Genomic DNA, 18,324 nt, shown 5'->3' with positions numbered 1-18,324 from the left:
GGTTTTGTGGGCCTGCATTTGAAGCTTATACAGGTAAGGTAAGGGCTAAGTTCTCTTTAAGGAAAAAAAAATACAAAATCCCACATTCAAAATTAGGTACAAATATGAATATTTATTTAGAATGAGAAAAAAAATCACAGCAAATTACAAATTTTTAGAAGCCGACGATACCACAAACATCACAAAATCCAGAAATATAACATCTTGGGGCCAGCCCAGTGGTGGAGTGGTTAAGTGCACACGTTCTGCTTCAGCGGCCCGGGGTTCGCTGGTTCGGATCCCGGGTGCGGACGTGGCATCGCTTGGCAAACCATGCGTGGTAGGTGTCCCACGTATAAAGTAGAGGAAGATGGGCACAGATGTTAGCTCAGGGCCAGTCTTCCTCAGCAAATAGAGGAGGATTGGCAGCAGTTAGCTCAGGGCTAATCTTCCTCAAAAAAAAAGAAAGAAATATAACATCTTTTTTCCTTACAATATTTGGCTACATATTCCTACATCACCTCTTCATATGATAATTTTATAATATTTTCTATAGAGAGAATAGAAAATTCTGCTTCTAGCTTGCTGGATCAGAGGGGTTTTTTATTATTAACATTTTACCTTCACAACTTCTTCTTGATAATGTCATTTGATAATTTAAATTTGATAATGTTAAATGGAGGAATCTCTATCTTATTTCCTTCATGTATGAACTGTAAGATTTCAGGGCATTTTAACTTTCCCTGTGCAGTGACTATCTCAACTGCTAACTAATGAGTGAATTGACATCACTAATTAAAGAGTTGATCACCCTCGTCCTTGGGTCATGATGCTGTGCGCGTGAGCACAGTGGGCCATAAGCACGTCCCTCAAACCGATCACATCCTATTCTCTTTCTACACTGAGAATAACTACGCTATAAAACAGAGGGCACCTGCATGTAGAGGGTAACTACATGACGATGTCACACTAACGCAAAATAATGTATTTCCCACTCAACTTCCCCTTGGCTGGATCTTTAAACCGCATGTGGGCATCCACTAGCACCTGACATGAGGAGAAGATGCTGAGGGAGTAGTCAGAATGGAGACAGTGGTCTTAACTGGTTGCAAATGTTATGCAACCTGCTCAGGTGAGCACATTGCTAGAGCTCCTCCCGGGGACTTGGAAGGTGCTTATGCAACGGAGGAGCCCTGCATCAGCTTCATGGCAAATCCACTTCTGTCTACACTGTCTACTGTCTACACTGACATGTTAGAATCGAGCATTACATTTATATGTGTTATAGCAATACATCGTGTTTACATTCTGATAAACTGATGTCATTTCCATACTTCTTTCGTGCCCTCCTGCAAGTTGCCTCGACTTTCCCTTCCAAATATCAGTCACATCCCATCACCTTCCCTTTATTTAACATTCTGTTGCTTTTGCCCATCTCAGTAGTCCTGTGTGTGGGACCACAGAGATTTCTGCAGACTGCTGCAGCTAGTGTTCTGATCCCTAATAAATAATAGTTATTAATGCAAAATAATACTTTTTTCCAATGTAGATACTTTGTCATGTATTTTTTTACATTCAGAATATTGTACAGCGTTTTCCATGTCTTTATGACTCATTTTTATTGACAAACAACTTTTGCTGTTGGTATAAATGTTTCCTCGTTTATAGAGCACTGGATTGGGAGTCAGGCCGTTTAGTCCTTTCTCTGCCAGTTGACCTTGCCATATAACCTTGGGTAAGTGGCAGAGCCTGTCTGGACCCCTGGCGACTTGTTTGTAAAGTGAGACTGTTCATCTTCATGATCTCTTAAATGTCTTCCCACTGTGGTCCTAAATCCTAGAACTGGATCACAAGAATGAACTATGAGTTAACCAGGAGTACATCTTGTCTGAGAATATGGTTATCATGGTGTCTGTTCTGGTTAAGGCAGCCAGCTCAAGAAATATCAAAGGAGTTGCCATATTGTTATTCAACCAATTGTAGTTAATTTATACTTGCATCTCGTCAGCGGGGAAAGATATCAAATAGAGGAACAGAAATGCGGCATCAGCTGAACCATGTAATGTTGTTGCCCAGACGGTTCTCAGCACGAGAGAGCAAATGTGCTGCCCCTCTGGCTCTTCCTAGAAGCGTATCAGTCTCTATGCTGGTGGACAGAGGCTATAAGTCACCCCCATCTCCTTATCCTTCTGTAGAGAAGTGTGCAAAAGAGCCAATAATAATAATAATAATAAATAATAATGGTATAATTGTATTTCCAAAAGATTCTCTTCCTAGAGTTTGTCTTTCCTGGGTTTGTTTCATTCATTCATTCAGCAGTGATCCACTGAGCTCCTTTTCTGTGTGGAGCAGCTCTCAAGGCACCACAGAGACAGAATTTGCCAAACACAGTCTTTTCCCTGGTGGAACTGACGTTCTGATGGGAGGAGGGAACCATCAGACAAATGAATATGTCAGGGAGTCATAGTGCAGTGAAGAAAATGAATCAGGAGTCAGCAGTGAGGGTTAGCACTTGACCGAAGGTAGCCGGGGGAAGCCCTCTGATGGAAACCGTTGAGCAGAGGCCTGGATGGTGTGGGAAAGTTCGTGTGGCAGAACAGCCAGTGTAACAGCCATGAGGACCACTGTTGTTTCACCACAAGAGCCTGAAGCAGATGTCAGAACTAAATGACATTTTACTTCCGAAGTGGGAAGGGCTCTTCAAAGGGTATGGGTTTCCCAGTTTTTCCTGAGTGACGACCGAAGGCAGGGGAAGTGGGACTGAATCACAAGAACGTACCTAGGCTTTTGAGTTCACTCAAAATAAATTGGCTGATTTATTGATTAATTGATTGGTTGATAGATTGATCATCTTGGCCTGACTCCCTATAACAAAAGTGGAAGGTTACTTATCTATTTTTTTCTGAATTATACTAGGGATAGTGCTATTTAAATATAACCAGGGATAAAAGTTGATACCAATTTCATCTGTAATTTTAAATTGAGTAAAGTAGTTCATAGGTCAGACCAAGAATACAATAAAATACTTCTTAGAATTATGGTGATGAGTCTCTTTAACAGTAAAAGGGAGCGACCATATAGAAATAAAATACGCTTTGCCGTCCTTTTTCTTCCTTTATTTTTAAATAAAAATTACCAGGTACTTTTTACACTTGTAAATATTGTTTCTTTATGGTAAAATGATTATTTTAGAAACAGATTTACAAGCTATTATGGAATTCATTCGTTAGAATACAAATATGGATTATACTGGTGTCTCAAATTTAATCCTGATTGCAATATTATATCAGGTTAACACTTTTCACATAATTAAAATTGTATGAGTTGGGAAACGTTAGGATGTGGCTTTTTTTTTAATCCAACTATTTTTTTAATCTCTTTTAAAAAATGTCTTTCTGCAGATGTTTAAAGCAAATGATAAAGAAATTCTTTAGAAAAAGGTTAGCCTTTCTTGTTTGTTCTGAGAGCCCAGTTGAGAGGTTATCACATTGATCTGGGTGAGAGATGGAGTGAGGCGGTGGGGGTGAAGGTAAAGGATGGGCATAGATTTAGTAAATACCTGGAGGACGGTCTGCAGGTGCAGGTGGCTGGCTGTGGGGAAGGAGAGGATGGAGCGGGAAGCCGCAGGGAAAATGGTGTCTTCTCTTCCCCACTAACGCGTTTACCAGTGATGCTGACACACAGGGAGACGACTCATTTAAGTCTCGGTTTTCATTTCCTCAGTGAGCTCACTGCATTTCCACTAAGGAATCAGGAAATAGCCCAAAGTAAAGAAGCAGTAGGGCAAAACAAATGTGCTATAAATTCTTTGATAAGCAGTAATGCAATTTAAGATTTAGCCCATGAACAAATACTATCAGGAATTTGCTCCTTTTTCTAGGATAAATGAATTTATGAAATGAAACAAAAATATTGAATCATAGCTGAAATCTGTTAAATAGTGCGGCCCAAGAACTGTTTTCTAGGCACTTTTCATGCATTAACTCCTTAACCTTCACAACAGTTCTGTGAAGAGATTGCTATTATTATTTACATTTTACAAATGTGGAAACTGGGCACAGAAAAGTTAAATGACTTGCCCAAGGTCACACAGCTAAGAAATGTCAAGGCCCGGATTGCAACTCTGGCAGCCCCCTCCACTGTCCACTGTCCTAAGCCACATACTCCCTCTCTGGAAGATATCTTATTTTCAGAGGAAATTCCACTCTAAAAAGTGAAGTAAAAAAATTATATAAAATTATCAGTAATGCTAACAAGCATTGAATTTATTATCACGTAGACTTTCCTCATGTGAGAAAAATTAAATAACATCTGTTTAAGGCTATATGATACAATGACTTTCTCACTAGTCCGCAGCATTACAATTTAGAGTAACATTTTTCTATAAGGTTGCACTTCTATTAGGTTTCTTCCTAACTGTAAAAGTGGGTTTCCCCCCTTAAAACAGTGTGTTAATCTATTTAAATATTCAAAGGGAAACAAAATAAATCAACTTAAAGAGACAAGATAATGTCTTATGATCAAGAAGATATTATATTTGAGAAACTTTTTTTTTTAATGCGGTAGAAAATGATTCCCGATGGAGAGGTGGGAACTTGTGCCTTGGGATGGTGTTCTCTGTGGCTTATGACTACTTTGTATGACTTTGCAAATTGCTTCTTTTTAATTATGCTGGGACATTATAATGAGACTTTGCTAATAAGTCAAATAATTCATCTGGCTATCATTATTCCTCACGTTACTTTATCTGGCTGATCAAAATGTACTGTAATTACTTGTGTAATTTGTCCTCTGATATTTTTCTTCTGAAAGCAGACTGGATTATGTAGCCATCTGAGTCATCTTGGGGCATTTTCTAATTAACTTGGGGGACCTGTTGCCCTGTTGACTCTACAGCTGCGCCCAGGTTAACCTGCGGGAAGGATGCATGCAGTCAGATGTTCCAAAGCGTGACTGTCAGGGGTTTTTCACTGTGACCCGTTCAGACAAGTTGAAAGTCCTTTGGAGTCCCTTCTCCTGTTACAGTTCCCCTTTGTAGTAGAAACATAACTCAGTAAAAACAAGAAATGGAGAATTTAAAATAAACAAATTACAGCAAACTTCTTCATGATCCAGCCAGTTTATGGAGCTTCTGCTGTGTCCCAAGCACTGCCCTGAGTACTGGGGACACAAGTAGTCAAGAAGACAGACAGTTCCTACTCGGATGGGTCTTGCTTTTTCACAGGAGATGGACACAGAGCACATAGACAAGTAAATAAAGTAAATTTAGATACTGATAAGTAGTATGAGTGACATAAAACTGAGTGATCAGATGGAGGATGAGTGGAGATTGGGGATGGAGTTTTAGACTGAGTGCTCAGGAAAGGCTTCTTTGAGGAGGTGGTAATTTACAGAGATGCCTGATGGAGAAGAGGGACCCAGCCAGAGCAAGGTCTACGGGGAAAGATATGAATGGAATGAGGAGAGAATGGGATGTGAGGAAATTGTCATAATCAGTGTAGTTTCAGAAGCCGGAGATGGGGTGTTCAGGGAAGAGGAAGAAAGTCCAGAGTGTCTGGAGCATAGTAAACAAGAGAAGAGTGGTACAAGGGAGGTCTAAGACGTACAGGACAGCAAAGCATGGAGGATTTTCTGTGTCATGGTGAGGAGCGCATCCTTTTGTTCCTGGTGTGCTGAGAAGCCTTGAGAGGGCTTAAGCAGGGAATGGTATGATTATTAAAACATTTTAAAAGACTCCTCTGTTTTTAAAAGACCCCTCTAACTGCTGTGTGGCGAATGGATTACAGGAGGATAAAAAACGGAGCAAGAAAACCAGCAAGACCTGGTCATGACTTGACTGGGGTGGCAGCAGTAGAGAGAGATATAAGCTGAAGAATATTCTAGAGGCAGAAATCCTAGCACAGTCTGATGGGTTGGAAGTGAGAGGAGAGGCAAAGGGAGGACTCCAAGATGATTCCTGGGTTTTGTATGTTTGTTTGTTTGTTTAAGTGTCTGGGGTGGTGTCATTTGAAATGAAAAGAGTAGTGAGTTCTTGGGGCTGGAAAACCAATACTTTTAATTTTGGCTTAGTAAGTTAGAGATGTCCATTAGAGGTGGTAAATTGCAGTTGGATCTCTAAGTGTGAATCTCATGGGAGATATAATCCTGGGTATTATCTATTATGGATGTTATTTAAAGCCTTGAAAGTGGGTAAGATTAACAAAGAGAGCAATGTTGATAAGAGAAGAGAAAGGTACTAAAACAATTTTGAAGTCAAGAAGGAAAAGGGCAACAAAGGAGACTGAGAAGCAGCAGCCAGTGAAGCAGGAGAAAAATCACGAAGGTGGTAGAAGCCAAGAGAAGAAAGTATGCAAGAAAGAGGGAGGGATAAACTGTGCCAAATCCTGCTGAGAAGCCAAGTAACCTGAATTTGGGAAAGTGGTCCATCGATTTGGCAACATGGACTCGCTAGTGACCTAACCACAGCAATTTCAGGGTCGTGCTTGAGAGTAGAAGCCTGTGTGGAGGGGGAAAGAGAGAATAGGATGTGAAGAAGTGGAGGCAATCGCTGGACAACCCTTTTGAGAAGTTTTGCTGTAAAGGGAACAAAAATAGTATGGGAAGGAGCAGAAGGTGGGAGTGTAACATCAAGAGAGTTGTGTTTTTTTTTTTAAGAAAGGAGATACTTCATATGTTTCTATGATGTATATGATGACAGGAATGATCCAGGAAACTCATTGGGAGAAAGTGATGATGCAGGAGAAAGAGAGGGGAAATCTTAAGGGGCAGGAGAAGGTGGGATCTAGACCACATGAGAAGGCTCACCATTGATTAGAACAGAAACACTTCATCCGCTGTAACAGGAGGAAGGCAGGAAACACTGATACGGATGGACAGAGGCTATTGAAATGTAGATTTGTGGGTGAAAAGATGAGGGCATTATTGTCCGTTTCTGTTTTTCTTAATGATATGTATTTCATTTTTAACCTAATAAGAATGAACTTAGACGTCTGATTTTATGTTAAAACTCTGAAAAATTTTTAAAGTAACCCAGTATTTTTATACTTAACTTGATAATGCAAAGCTACTTATTAAAATAGCACAAATTCATAGGCACAAACTCAGGATGTCAATGAACTGTTTCTTTGCAAGATAATTTCAGGGCTTTATGTAGATAATGCTTTGGCAGAGCAGTAGAAATATTTGTATTTATATTACAGTGCATATATGTGTTAAGCCATAGGACAAACTGTAAGACAATAATAGGCCAGAAATGTTGATAAAAATATCCATCATTATATACTATGGGGTTGACTAAATAACCAATAATAGTTTAAATGACAGTTACTGTAAATAACTGTAGGTTTATCTTTTATCGTTTATCAATTTATTTGTCAATTTTAAATCAAGAATTGACAGCCAAGACCAACTAGAAACAACACTGATGAGGCACTTTTAACACAAAATATCATATCCTCCCCCACACTGTGGGTATTTCAGGAATCTTTGTGTGTGTAGCTCTACATGAGAGCCAGATTTCTTAGACTGTTGGATTGGAGTCCTCAGTAAATCCTAGAATTTCAGTGATTTTGTTTAGGAATACCAAACTTTAGGAGCCCTTAATCACTTTGTAGGTGACTTGTACCCTTGCTGTAGGTGAAAATGAAAATCTTTGGGTTCATTTACCTGTAAGAACCAAAGAAAGTATTTGAGTTTTTAGACCAGTCTAAGTCCCTCAATGGCTCTCGGATCATACTTGTATAACCATGGTTCTAAATTATTTTCCCTCCTTCAGCAATTCTTTAAATCCTTGCACAATTGCTACTCTAGGATGAAGGATTCCACCGGAAGTGATCTGAAGGAGAGAAAGTGGATCTGCCAAAAGAGGGTATTTCGCATTTGACATCTGGGTTTATCTTTCCTTCCCAGTTTTAAATTTCAGTTTTTGCAATTAAGGATCTTGGATTTAAGAGGGGAAAGAAAGAGGTACCTGTTGCACGTGGCACCTGTTCTTATTGCCTCCTCCCTGCAGGAGAGGTGCTTTGAGGTATGTGATGGCTCTGCTCCAAGCGTCTGGGAGCAGGGAGTTGGGGGCGCATCAGGCACCTGGGCAGAAGGTCATTGATTAACTCTTTCCTCCCCTCATCCCAGACAGAGGCAAGAAACCACTGTCAGTGTGGGCAAGAACAAACCCTAACTCTGCTGACCTCAGTCTAGGTGACAGTGGGGTTGCAATTCAGAAGGGTTTATGTGAAGAGAAATTTCCCCCAGTATATGTGGAACAGCTACCCTTGGAGTGGGAGTGGGGAATCATTTATTCATTGGACTGGCACCATTTGGAACGGTAGTTTGGTGAGAGTGACCTCAGAGTAGGGCAGGTATCCAAAGCTGACTGGTTCTCCTGGGGGGTGCTTCTCCAGCTGGGGACCTCCCACTTCAGTTCCCTTGCTTGTGCATGCCTCTCCTCTGATGCCACTCATACCCGGGACCCTAGTCCTGGTCTTCCTCTTGTCCATCCCTCTGTTAGAGTCCATTTGCCTTTCTGACCATCTTTTCACTTGTGAACCCCTTAAGATAACCCTGGGCTAGTTCTGTTTTCCAGGATATACATGTGATCTCTAGGAACGGTGTACCTTTGTGCCACTGAGAGCAGAAGTACAGCTTTATCCTGAAGGGACTGAGGAATTGTTGACAGATTAAGAGGGAGGTAACATGATTGAATTTACTTGTAGGAAGAGCACTGGTGACAGTGTGACTGGATAAGGACATGTGATGCTGTAGACAGAGACCAGCTAATCACCATTGCAGAGTCCTGGCAGGAGCTGATGAGGGTCTGCTGAATTTTCAAAAGATGCTAATATTTTGGATATGAAAGAATTTAAGTGGCTGAGGAAAAGTGAGTCACCTGCCAGGTGCCTTTTTGTTTTATGGGTGTGTAATAAACTTAGAGTCAAAACATTGAGATTGTAGCATAATAGACAGGAGAGAAGCCCTATGTGTCATCAAGGTCATACTTGGGCACATTTTTATTTTGGTGTTTATCAGCTTTCCTTCTCTCTTCTCGATTTATAGACAATTTGCCAGGAATTGCGTTCTGTAAAGAGCATCTTTGGTTATCATTTGTTCTATCCTTTCCTTTCTCGGGGACTCACATATATTTGCTTGTAAGTACTTATGGTGTAGACACCATAAAGGAAGCACATAAATACCATTGAAATTCTTTAGGCTAATTTGAGCTTTCTTTAGAAATAAACAGATTGTCTGCCAGACCTCATTCATGTTTGTGTTGAGGTTTGTTCCACATATCCCGGCCGTTTCCATTTCCAGCCCCACAATTTGATACTTATTTTAAGGAGCTGCTTATGAAGGGTAGAATTTAGCAACGATCAGAATGGCATAAGGTGGGTTTCTCTTTGGGCTCCGAGCTGCTGGGTTGCTTTCCTTTGAATAGACTTTCTTTCATGCTTTTTTCTCCTTCGTTTTGGCTGTGAGAATAAATCTAGAAAAACTCCTGTTCGGCCTCTTAGCACATTGCCAGCTTTGGCGATTGCAGACTCACTGGTGTTGTGCTAAACACCACTGAAATAAGATAAATGAGTCTGATTAAAGCTTGGAACTCCTGCGTACTACAAATGTACAAGCCGTCAGCAGATGCCGTTTGCTGAGGCAGATGGGTGAAAGTTAAACATAAATTGCGCTATTTCTTTTTCTTTTGGTTCATTTGTTTTTAATATAGTATAAAAAATCCTGCTATTCAGTTACGATGAACTTTTCTGGCATATGTTTCATGGCTGTTTGGGGTATTCTGAGAAGATCTTTGAAATTACAGTTTTACTATGTTTTATTATAGGAATTCATTGAACATGTAGAAACAAATTCTTAGAGTTTTAAAACTTCCTTTGGTGTTCATATTTCCAATGTTGAAAATATCAGTGAGAAATAATCATCAAATATTCACAATGAGACATAATGTCTCTCGTTTAAATCTTTTACGGTGGGCTATAGTAGGAGAATATCAGTCATATCTCTGATAGTTCTCATTCATTTAGTACTTGAATTTTCTTTATAGTATTGTAGTTTCTCACGTACTGTCTCATTTAAATAACACACACAGACAAGAAGAATGGTATTTTTATTCCTCATTCAGTTTAATGACATATACCATTTAATGTAATCGCTATTAATTGATAATAACTTGCAAGAACCATAATGGCATTATTAATCATTTTATAATATTTAGATATTTCTTGGCATAGAACTAAGTGCTCATTTTATAATTTAGTTTAGAAGGTTGTGTATCTCTAAAGAAATCTGCAATTTACCTTTTTTGCCTTGTTTCCAATTCATAAAATTATTTATAAATATTATTTATCAGAACAGATCACAAAAAATTTCAGCATAGTTGGAAGAATGGGGGAGCAATCAGATAAATGTCTAAATGGTTAGAAAATTAAGATATTTATCAAAAAAATAATATGTAATTACTCTTTTTTAATTTTGAAATGTATTGTTGCTGCTATTTACAGGTTCCGGTTCATGTCGCTTTAGTTATTCAGACCCCAGCATCACCGTGTCATATGCCAAGAATAATAGTGCCGACTGGACTCTGCTTGAGAAAATTAGGTTTGTTATAATTTACAGTGTTTTCATAAATTCTGACCTAGGTGGATTTCTACTTCCCTGTTTGCCTTCACTCTACCACTGACTAGTCTCCATGGTTATAAATACTCTGGTTGTTAATTATGTTGAGTACATAAGTACATGTATTATCATCTGCCCTGCTTGAATAAGTATTAAAAGTATTTTTTATCATTCAGAACTTCCCACTGTCGGTAGTTGCTATAACAAACTATTTATTTTTGGTAAAAGCATATTTGGGATAGTAACCTTTATGATGGAATCCTCCAGAAAATAACATCACCCATCTCTCTGGGCAGCCTGACTGTGGCCTGTTTTATAGGCCTACGAATATACTATATTACTACTGAAATTCCTTCCGGTTTGTGCCGATAATGAGTTAATAACCACTGTGCCTTTTGCATCTAATCTCTAGTTCCATTATTTCCCTTCTAACTTCCGTAAGGCCAGTTCTGAAATTCCATTATCGTAATTGTGATGCGACTTATAATCATTTCTTACATTTTCTGTATTTAAAAACAACCCCTCAATAAGAAAGTGAGGTAGGATGCTTGAAGAAGCTCACTCAAGTTGAAAAGATTCGGCTAAATTAGCAAAACTGAAATTATGTTTACGACCTCTGCATAATTTAAATCATAAAACAAAATTCAAAATGGATGCAGATATTTAACGGAAAAAAAACCTTGAACTTTTATAAAGTAGTTATTCTGATTGGTTTAGTTCTTAAATTACTACAACTCAAGTAGCGTATTTTCCATTAATTTTGTACAGTTTTCTTTTCTCACGTGCTATTTCCCTTGCCATGTTTTCGTATTGAAAGAATTGTGACTTATTTAGGGAAGAATAAGTATTAGGTTTTTAGTCTTTAAGACTAAACCAATCTGTCCAAAGTTTCTAGTAGTATTTCCCAAAAAAAAATTGTCAGAAGTCTCAGCTCAGATCTAACCAAAAACTGAGAAAAGTGATTCTAACTCATAGATTTTAATATACTATCTCCCTCTGTACAGGATAATGTATAATTTATAGGTACCTGTGGCAAGCCAAGTTCTGACACACTGTGCCAATTTTATAATAGAGCATTTTACTATTCTTTCTAATTTCTAATCGTTATTTTGAAAATACATTCATATTAAATATTTATGTAAATGGCTTTAAGCAAGGCAGCATAAATATTGGAAATTTTGCCCAAACTTCCATTTTTTCTCTAGCTAGTAGTTATATATCATAGTTTAGGTAAATTGTAGTAGATATTTCTTGCTGGAAAATAGCTACATGCTTTTGATATGACGCATAGTGAATGTACACATTTAATTCCAACATGTAAAGATCACATTCAGCTGATTCATTTGGTTTTATTGAAACTTTCAATTTTAGGTCATGCGCCAAACTATCATACTCATTAATGCAAATTTTCCCTACCATTAGTGAGCAGAATGAACGTATTTTCAGTCACTTCCTAAAACTGAAATATGTTATTGTCATCGGTTTAAATTATTTTTGAAGCTAAAAACATATTCATCATGAAATATCTTAAAAGAAAGGGGAGTTGGTTACCCCCAAAGGTAGAGTGCACCATCTATAACCTGCACTGACAAGTCTATGGATATATATGTGCTTCATTCGTGAGTGAAAAATATGTCTTTTCTGTAGTCCTTTCAAAACTGATTTATAGTAAGCCTGGGGTACTACTAGTTTGCATTTTAGCACCACTTTTAATCTTGGCCAAAGCTATCATTTTTACTATAGCAGGTTTCTACCTTAGTAGAATAAAATGTTTAGTAAAAATATTTTATTATATAGTAAAGGGCCTAGATTCTAACAGATGTAATATAAAAATCATGTTAAATTATATCAAGTTTTTAAAGATTGATCTACATGAAATTGCAAAGAATTATAGAGCATTTAATTCTCATGGCAAATCTCACATTTCATATAGACAAAACAAATAAAAGTGTATCTGGTTACTAGAAATAAAATAACTATTATGTAAAGACTGTGAAACATGTAGCATACGTTGGCCTCTAAAAGATGCAAAATTTCAGAGTAAATCAAAATTAAGATAATGATTTTATAGTTTTTCTCCGTTTTTTCTTCTTAGTATCAAATAAAATCAACTGTTTTATATTGCGTGCCTACCATATGCAAAAAACTGTGCTGGAGACACTTTGATTGTGTACAGGCACCATGGAAGTAGGCAGCATTTTCTCCTCAATTGTTCTTTTACTGGCTTACTTGAATTCTTCGTGTCCGCCTTGTGTGAAAAGTAAATCTCTTGAAGACATTTAGTATTTAAACTACCATCACTCAATATGAGCAACTTAAGAGTCAGCATATGCTAAAAGATTTAAGGGCTGTGGGATTGCGAGTGTTTAACCTGTAATGTAAGTAATATTTTTAAGATAATAAAACTATGATCTTAATTAAGAAACAAAATTGATCCATAAGAAAGAAAAGTGAGCGTTGTTAAACTTTCTTGCGGCACCAATTCCCGTCTCACCATATGTTTCAGAGCGCCTTCCAATGTCAGCACAATCATCCATATCCTGTACCTTCCTGAAGACGCCAAAGGGGAAAACGTCCAGTTTCAGTGGAAGCAGGAAAATCTCCGTGTAGGTGAAGTGTATGAAGCCTGCTGGGCCTTGGATAACATCCTGGTCATCAACTCAGCTCACAGACAAGTCATTTTAGAAGACAGTCTGGATCCAGTAGACACAGGCAACTGGCTTTTCTTCCCAGGAGCTACAGTTAAGGTTTGGTCTCTCTTTTGTTCCTTCTCCCTTCTAATATCTAAAGCTTGATAAACCAAATTGTACAAAGATAACTATTCTTACCAAATCCACTAGTAAAAGAATAGGTAATATTCTAAAGAGTAGGGAATCCAAGCAGAGACCGAAGGGTAAATTTGGAGTTGGTGAGGTGGGAGGAATACTGTTTCTAGGATCAGAAATCATGTGCATAAAGGCTAGATGGTGAGAACACAAGAAAAAGGTCTTGGACAACGTTCATAATAGTTGCCTAACAGATGTTGATTCAGACTTGTGATGGTTAAGTCTGGAGACATGAGCAGTGACAGAACCTTGGAGGTCTTGCCAAGCTGCTGTAGAGTTTGAACTTTGTCCTAAAGGTGATGGGAGGCACTGACGAGGTCTAAATAAGAGTAGGACAGTCAGATTTGATTTTTGAAATATCCTTTTGAGGATGGAGGACAGAATGGAAGAGAGAGAGCATATGTGGGGAGACCATTAGGAGGCCGCTAGCAGTCCAGTGGGAGACCGTGTTGGCCAGATCGTGTTCCCTCATCCAGGGAGAGGATGGGGAAATGTGAATGGATTTCAGGGATTTTTAGGAGAGGGAATGGAGAAGATTGGGGACTGATCCAGATGACGAGGGAATAGCAGATGTCAAGGACAAGATTTGGGCACCTGGTTGGACGGTGGTGCCATTCATAGGAGGAGCAGGTTCACAGGAATTGATGGATTCACTTTGGACTTGTTGCTCTCTTTCTTTAATTGAGATATACTTGACATATGACATTATATTAGTTTCAGGTGTACAACATAATGATTCGTTGTTTGTATGTATTGTGAAATGATCACCATAAGTCTAGTTAACATCTGTCACCATACATAGTTGCAAAACTTTTTTTTATCATAATGAGAACTTTTAAGATCAAGTCTCTTAGCAACTTTTAAAAGTGCAATACGGTATTACTAACTATGCTGTATATATGCTGTACCTATCACCATGCTGTCCATTATGGACATGTTAATCTTGATCATTCTGGGGGCAGACAAGAAGGAATATTTGATGGGAGGTTCGATGTATGGATCAGGAACTCAGAGGAAGTTTGGCAATTATCAACCTTTTGAATTGGAATTGAAATCCTGGGCTTAGCTGCCCAGAGAGTATGTGGAATAGGAAATTGTGCCCAGGCAATATAAAATATGCCATTAGACCCTCAGCTTGGCCCTGTCAAGTTTCCAATATGTGAAAAAAAGTACAAATACAGCTTAGAGCATTTTAAAAATGTGGGTCATGGGTACAAAAAGTCCTGTGCTGTGTATGGGTGAGGTCACAAGAGGAGTAGCAAGAGGAATGTAAAGATCTAAGATGCTCACCTCCTTTTAGTAATTTATTTGAATTCTAGAAAAATGATTCCAAATTATTTAGAAAATCTTCAACACAGGAACTCTCCTGGCACAAATAACTTCTTGCTTAACAGATCAAACTCTGGACATTTTGCTTTAAGTTGATGAAATTACACCAACTGACTGGCATTAGGAACAGGCATCGTCTTTGCTCAATGTGAGAAAACACCCAGTAAACTTTATGGAATTTTTTTCTGAAAAAGACTCTGAAACCTTGGTCCCTTTAAAGAGAGTCATGGATTCCTTTCATATGGGTATAGAAAAGAACCTTTGTAAGGCTGTCTATCCCGTGTCATATCCCACTACCACTTGATTAAAGGAAGGGTTTCTGTTGTCATCGTTCAACACTGGCAAGAAGATGCGTAAACCCAGGAAACACAGGAAGGACTCAGAGCCTGGGATTCACATCCTTTTCCCATGAGGATTGTTTATCACTTGGTCTCAGTACCCTTTACTCTATAAATGCACTTTTTATACTTCATTTTACAAGCCATTATACTAATCTAATTAGCTATTTGGTTTCTTAATGCATGGTACCCATGGTAAAAATGCATGAAGTGTGGTTTTGCTTCAATAGTAATGCTTAATTAAATTACAACTTCACATGGAGCATCGTTTTTCTTTGTGGTCCCTCCTCCTACTCATAGCTTACCAATCACGCATTTAAGACTTGCCTAGTGACCTATTGCCTTCTAAGAAAAAAAATCGTAGTAATGATTCAGATCATGGTTTTTGACTTAGTTATCACATAGAAATTTTTCCCTGATGTTTCGTTTTAAAACTTGAAATTTTGCAGTGATAAAATCCAAGAATTGTCATTTTAACTCATTTACATGACCACCTTTTTGCTTTCTGGCTCAAACATCTGAGCATGAAAAACTTGCTTTTGCCAAATGATTTGGAGTTCTAGAAATAAAAATTGTTTATTTCAACTGTATGCAATTTCTTCGTTAAATATTGCTCCTTCGCTTGGTGACCTCTGAGGTGGAAACTGAATACAACCAATTAGAAAGCATTCATCTCAATGTTCCTATTGGTCACAGGACGTTTTAAACTTTGCTTTATTTTGGACTTTTGGTTTTGAGGGTTATGTTTGTTCGTTTGCTCAACCTACGTGTTATCTTTTCTATGTTCAATAAAAGTTTCCAAGATGTTTACATCTTAACTAAGGTCAAAGAGTGAGTCCAAAAGCAATTGAGAAATCATGCTTAATTACAAAATAGAGCTCATTCAAGGAAAAAATGTCCAAGCACAGGTAGGATACTCTTTGTCTAAGTAATAAGAGCTGATTTTTATTGAGCATTTATTATTCCAGGCACACACATGAACGCATGCATGCACACACACACACACAGGCTTATATATGTCATCTCATATAGTTTGATCTTTATAAACCTATAAAGAAGATGCTATATTAGCCCCACTTTACGTATGTGGAAAGTGGACATAGAAGTGTTAAATAACTTGTCCAAATATACCTCTCACCAGTGGCGGAGCCAGGATTCAAATGCAGGAATCTGACTTGATCTTGATCTCAGTCGCCACGTGACTTTGCTCTTAGAAGTAGTAAATATAAACGCGTGCGTCTGTTTGTCCTGTGTTTCTTCCCAACATCCGTTTGTTAAATTATCTGCCCATTTTCTTCCCCATCACTCTTTGACTATAGGTTAAAAGGTTCTTGTTTTACTCATCTTTCTTGATCTTGCTCCAGCTTTATTCCATTTGTGCTGCACATGTCTTCCTCTGGATATAACATTAGGTTGAACGAGCAGGACTTAGGGATGGAAACTGGCTATAGAAAACAGGTCCGTTCTTTTTCCCCAGTGATCATTCAGATTCACTCTGACAGCTTCTCTATCTCTGCCCTCTTTGCATGAAAACCAAGGCACGTCCCAAGACTGCTGATAGACCAAAAATGTCATCCAGTCACTTTCGTCTCCCAAACAGTCTCAGCTCAATAACATATATGACGAGTTCACTGTAATAGTCCAAACTCCAAGCTTCATCCACAGCTTCTCCCCCGCTCCGGCTGAGGTCTGCTGCAGTGGGAATGGAGGCGGTGGTCAGCTTCTTATCCTTCCTCACCACCCCCCAGGAGTTTCAGCCTCTGGACCCTCTAGGACTGGGTCTTGAGGAAGGAGAAGAGACAAGAGGCAGATATTGTTGTGAGCCAGAATTACTGATCCCTCAGCCTGGCAAGTGATCAAAGCTGACTCTTGAATCTGCTAATAGGCTCTTTGGAAATCTCCCCGCTCCTCATGAAAGCTGGGGATCTCTCATTTGCACTTCCCCAGTGCATCTCTCCGGCAGGTCACGTCCGCTTCCACACTTGAGCCACCGGACCTCTGCCTGATGACTACAGACTTTCTGCTGAGGGCTCCTTGCCCCTCCAGGGAGCCCTTCAGGGCAGCATCTTAGACAAATTAGGCTGCCTTTTGTGTGCATGAACCCAAGCCTCGTCTGTGGTGAACACTCACCGTGGATCCATTGTTGGGGGGAGAGTAGTTACTTCTAAACACAGCCCTCTTGTTACCCAACCACCTGCCCGGAGGCCCCAGGCCCTAGTCTGAGCCCATACAGCATGCCCTACAAGTCCTGAGCACCCGGCTTGAGGAGGGAGAAGGGACCCTCCTTCCCTGACATGGGCATGGGTGGGACGCACAGCTCACCAATGACCCTCTCTAAAGAAATCGTCTCTCTGCTGTCCAGCTTCCCACACATGCCAACTTGAAACTTGAGTACCCTCGATGTGAGTGACTAAGCCATTTTATCACCTCTTTTGCTGGGTCCTTAGAGCTGGTCCATCACCTCATTTTGGCATGTGCAGTTGCCACCCATTTTCTTGGAGCTTTAACCAAAACTGATGCAAACCTAGTCCCATTGCAACATTCTGCTACACTGGACATATCCCTCCAGGAGAGCATCTACAACATTGCCTCATAGATTTTTATATTTCTGTCTCCCTGGTTAGAATGTTAGCTTCGTAAGCTCAGGGACCATTTCTACCATTTTTCCATCCCCCGTGTTTAGCACACAATCGGTTGTTATTAGGTGTTAATTGAACGAATGAAAAGCCAGAAAAAAATAACAAGAAGATCTAGTTTGTGGGGAAAGAAGCGAAAGTTTATAATTCAGTGCTGCCTTGAAGGCAGCTGAAAATATGTGAATTGGCCTGGCTACAGCACACCTGTTAAGAAAATGGGCTTAACACTCTGCGTTCAAATCTTGCCTTCACCATTTATGAGCCATGTGGTCTTGAGCAAGTTGCTTAGCTCTCAGTTCCTCAGTGTCCTTACCTGTAAGAAGACCTCAGGTTGTGATAATTAAATAATAAAAGACATGTAAAACCCTTAGAATAGTACCTGGCACATAGAAATGGCTTAATAAATATGTGTCCTCTTCATTGAAAACTTTGAGAACAAATGTGCTTCACAAGGAAGCGAATATAGAGGAAAATGAGTAGAAGGCAAAAGATTGAGCTGACACTGCCAATTATGGGGAGGGGGAAAGAATAAGATAGAAAAATATATAGACTTCACAATTTATGTCATCCTTAAATGTCATTAAAGTAATACCAAAA

At 39.0% G+C, this 18,324-nt stretch overlaps 1 protein-coding gene across 1 annotated transcript in view; it reads left to right on the top strand.

Moving 5' to 3' along the window:
* The window catches only part of RELN (reelin), a 461,988-nt gene that overhangs the window by 251,015 nt on the left and 192,649 nt on the right, over positions 1–18,324 (top strand). Inside the window, exons 9-10 of the mRNA XM_046670156.1 lie at positions 10,485–10,581; positions 13,106–13,346. Of these exons, the coding sequence (XP_046526112.1) occupies positions 10,485–10,581; positions 13,106–13,346 (338 nt within the window). The remainder of the gene's footprint in view (positions 1–10,484; positions 10,582–13,105; positions 13,347–18,324) is intronic.

This window comes from Equus quagga, chromosome 8, assembly GCF_021613505.1.
Source record: "Equus quagga isolate Etosha38 chromosome 8, UCLA_HA_Equagga_1.0, whole genome shotgun sequence".
NCBI classification, from domain to species: domain Eukaryota; kingdom Metazoa; phylum Chordata; class Mammalia; order Perissodactyla; family Equidae; genus Equus; species Equus quagga.
This window is presented reverse-complemented; position numbering and strand designations above follow the sequence as displayed.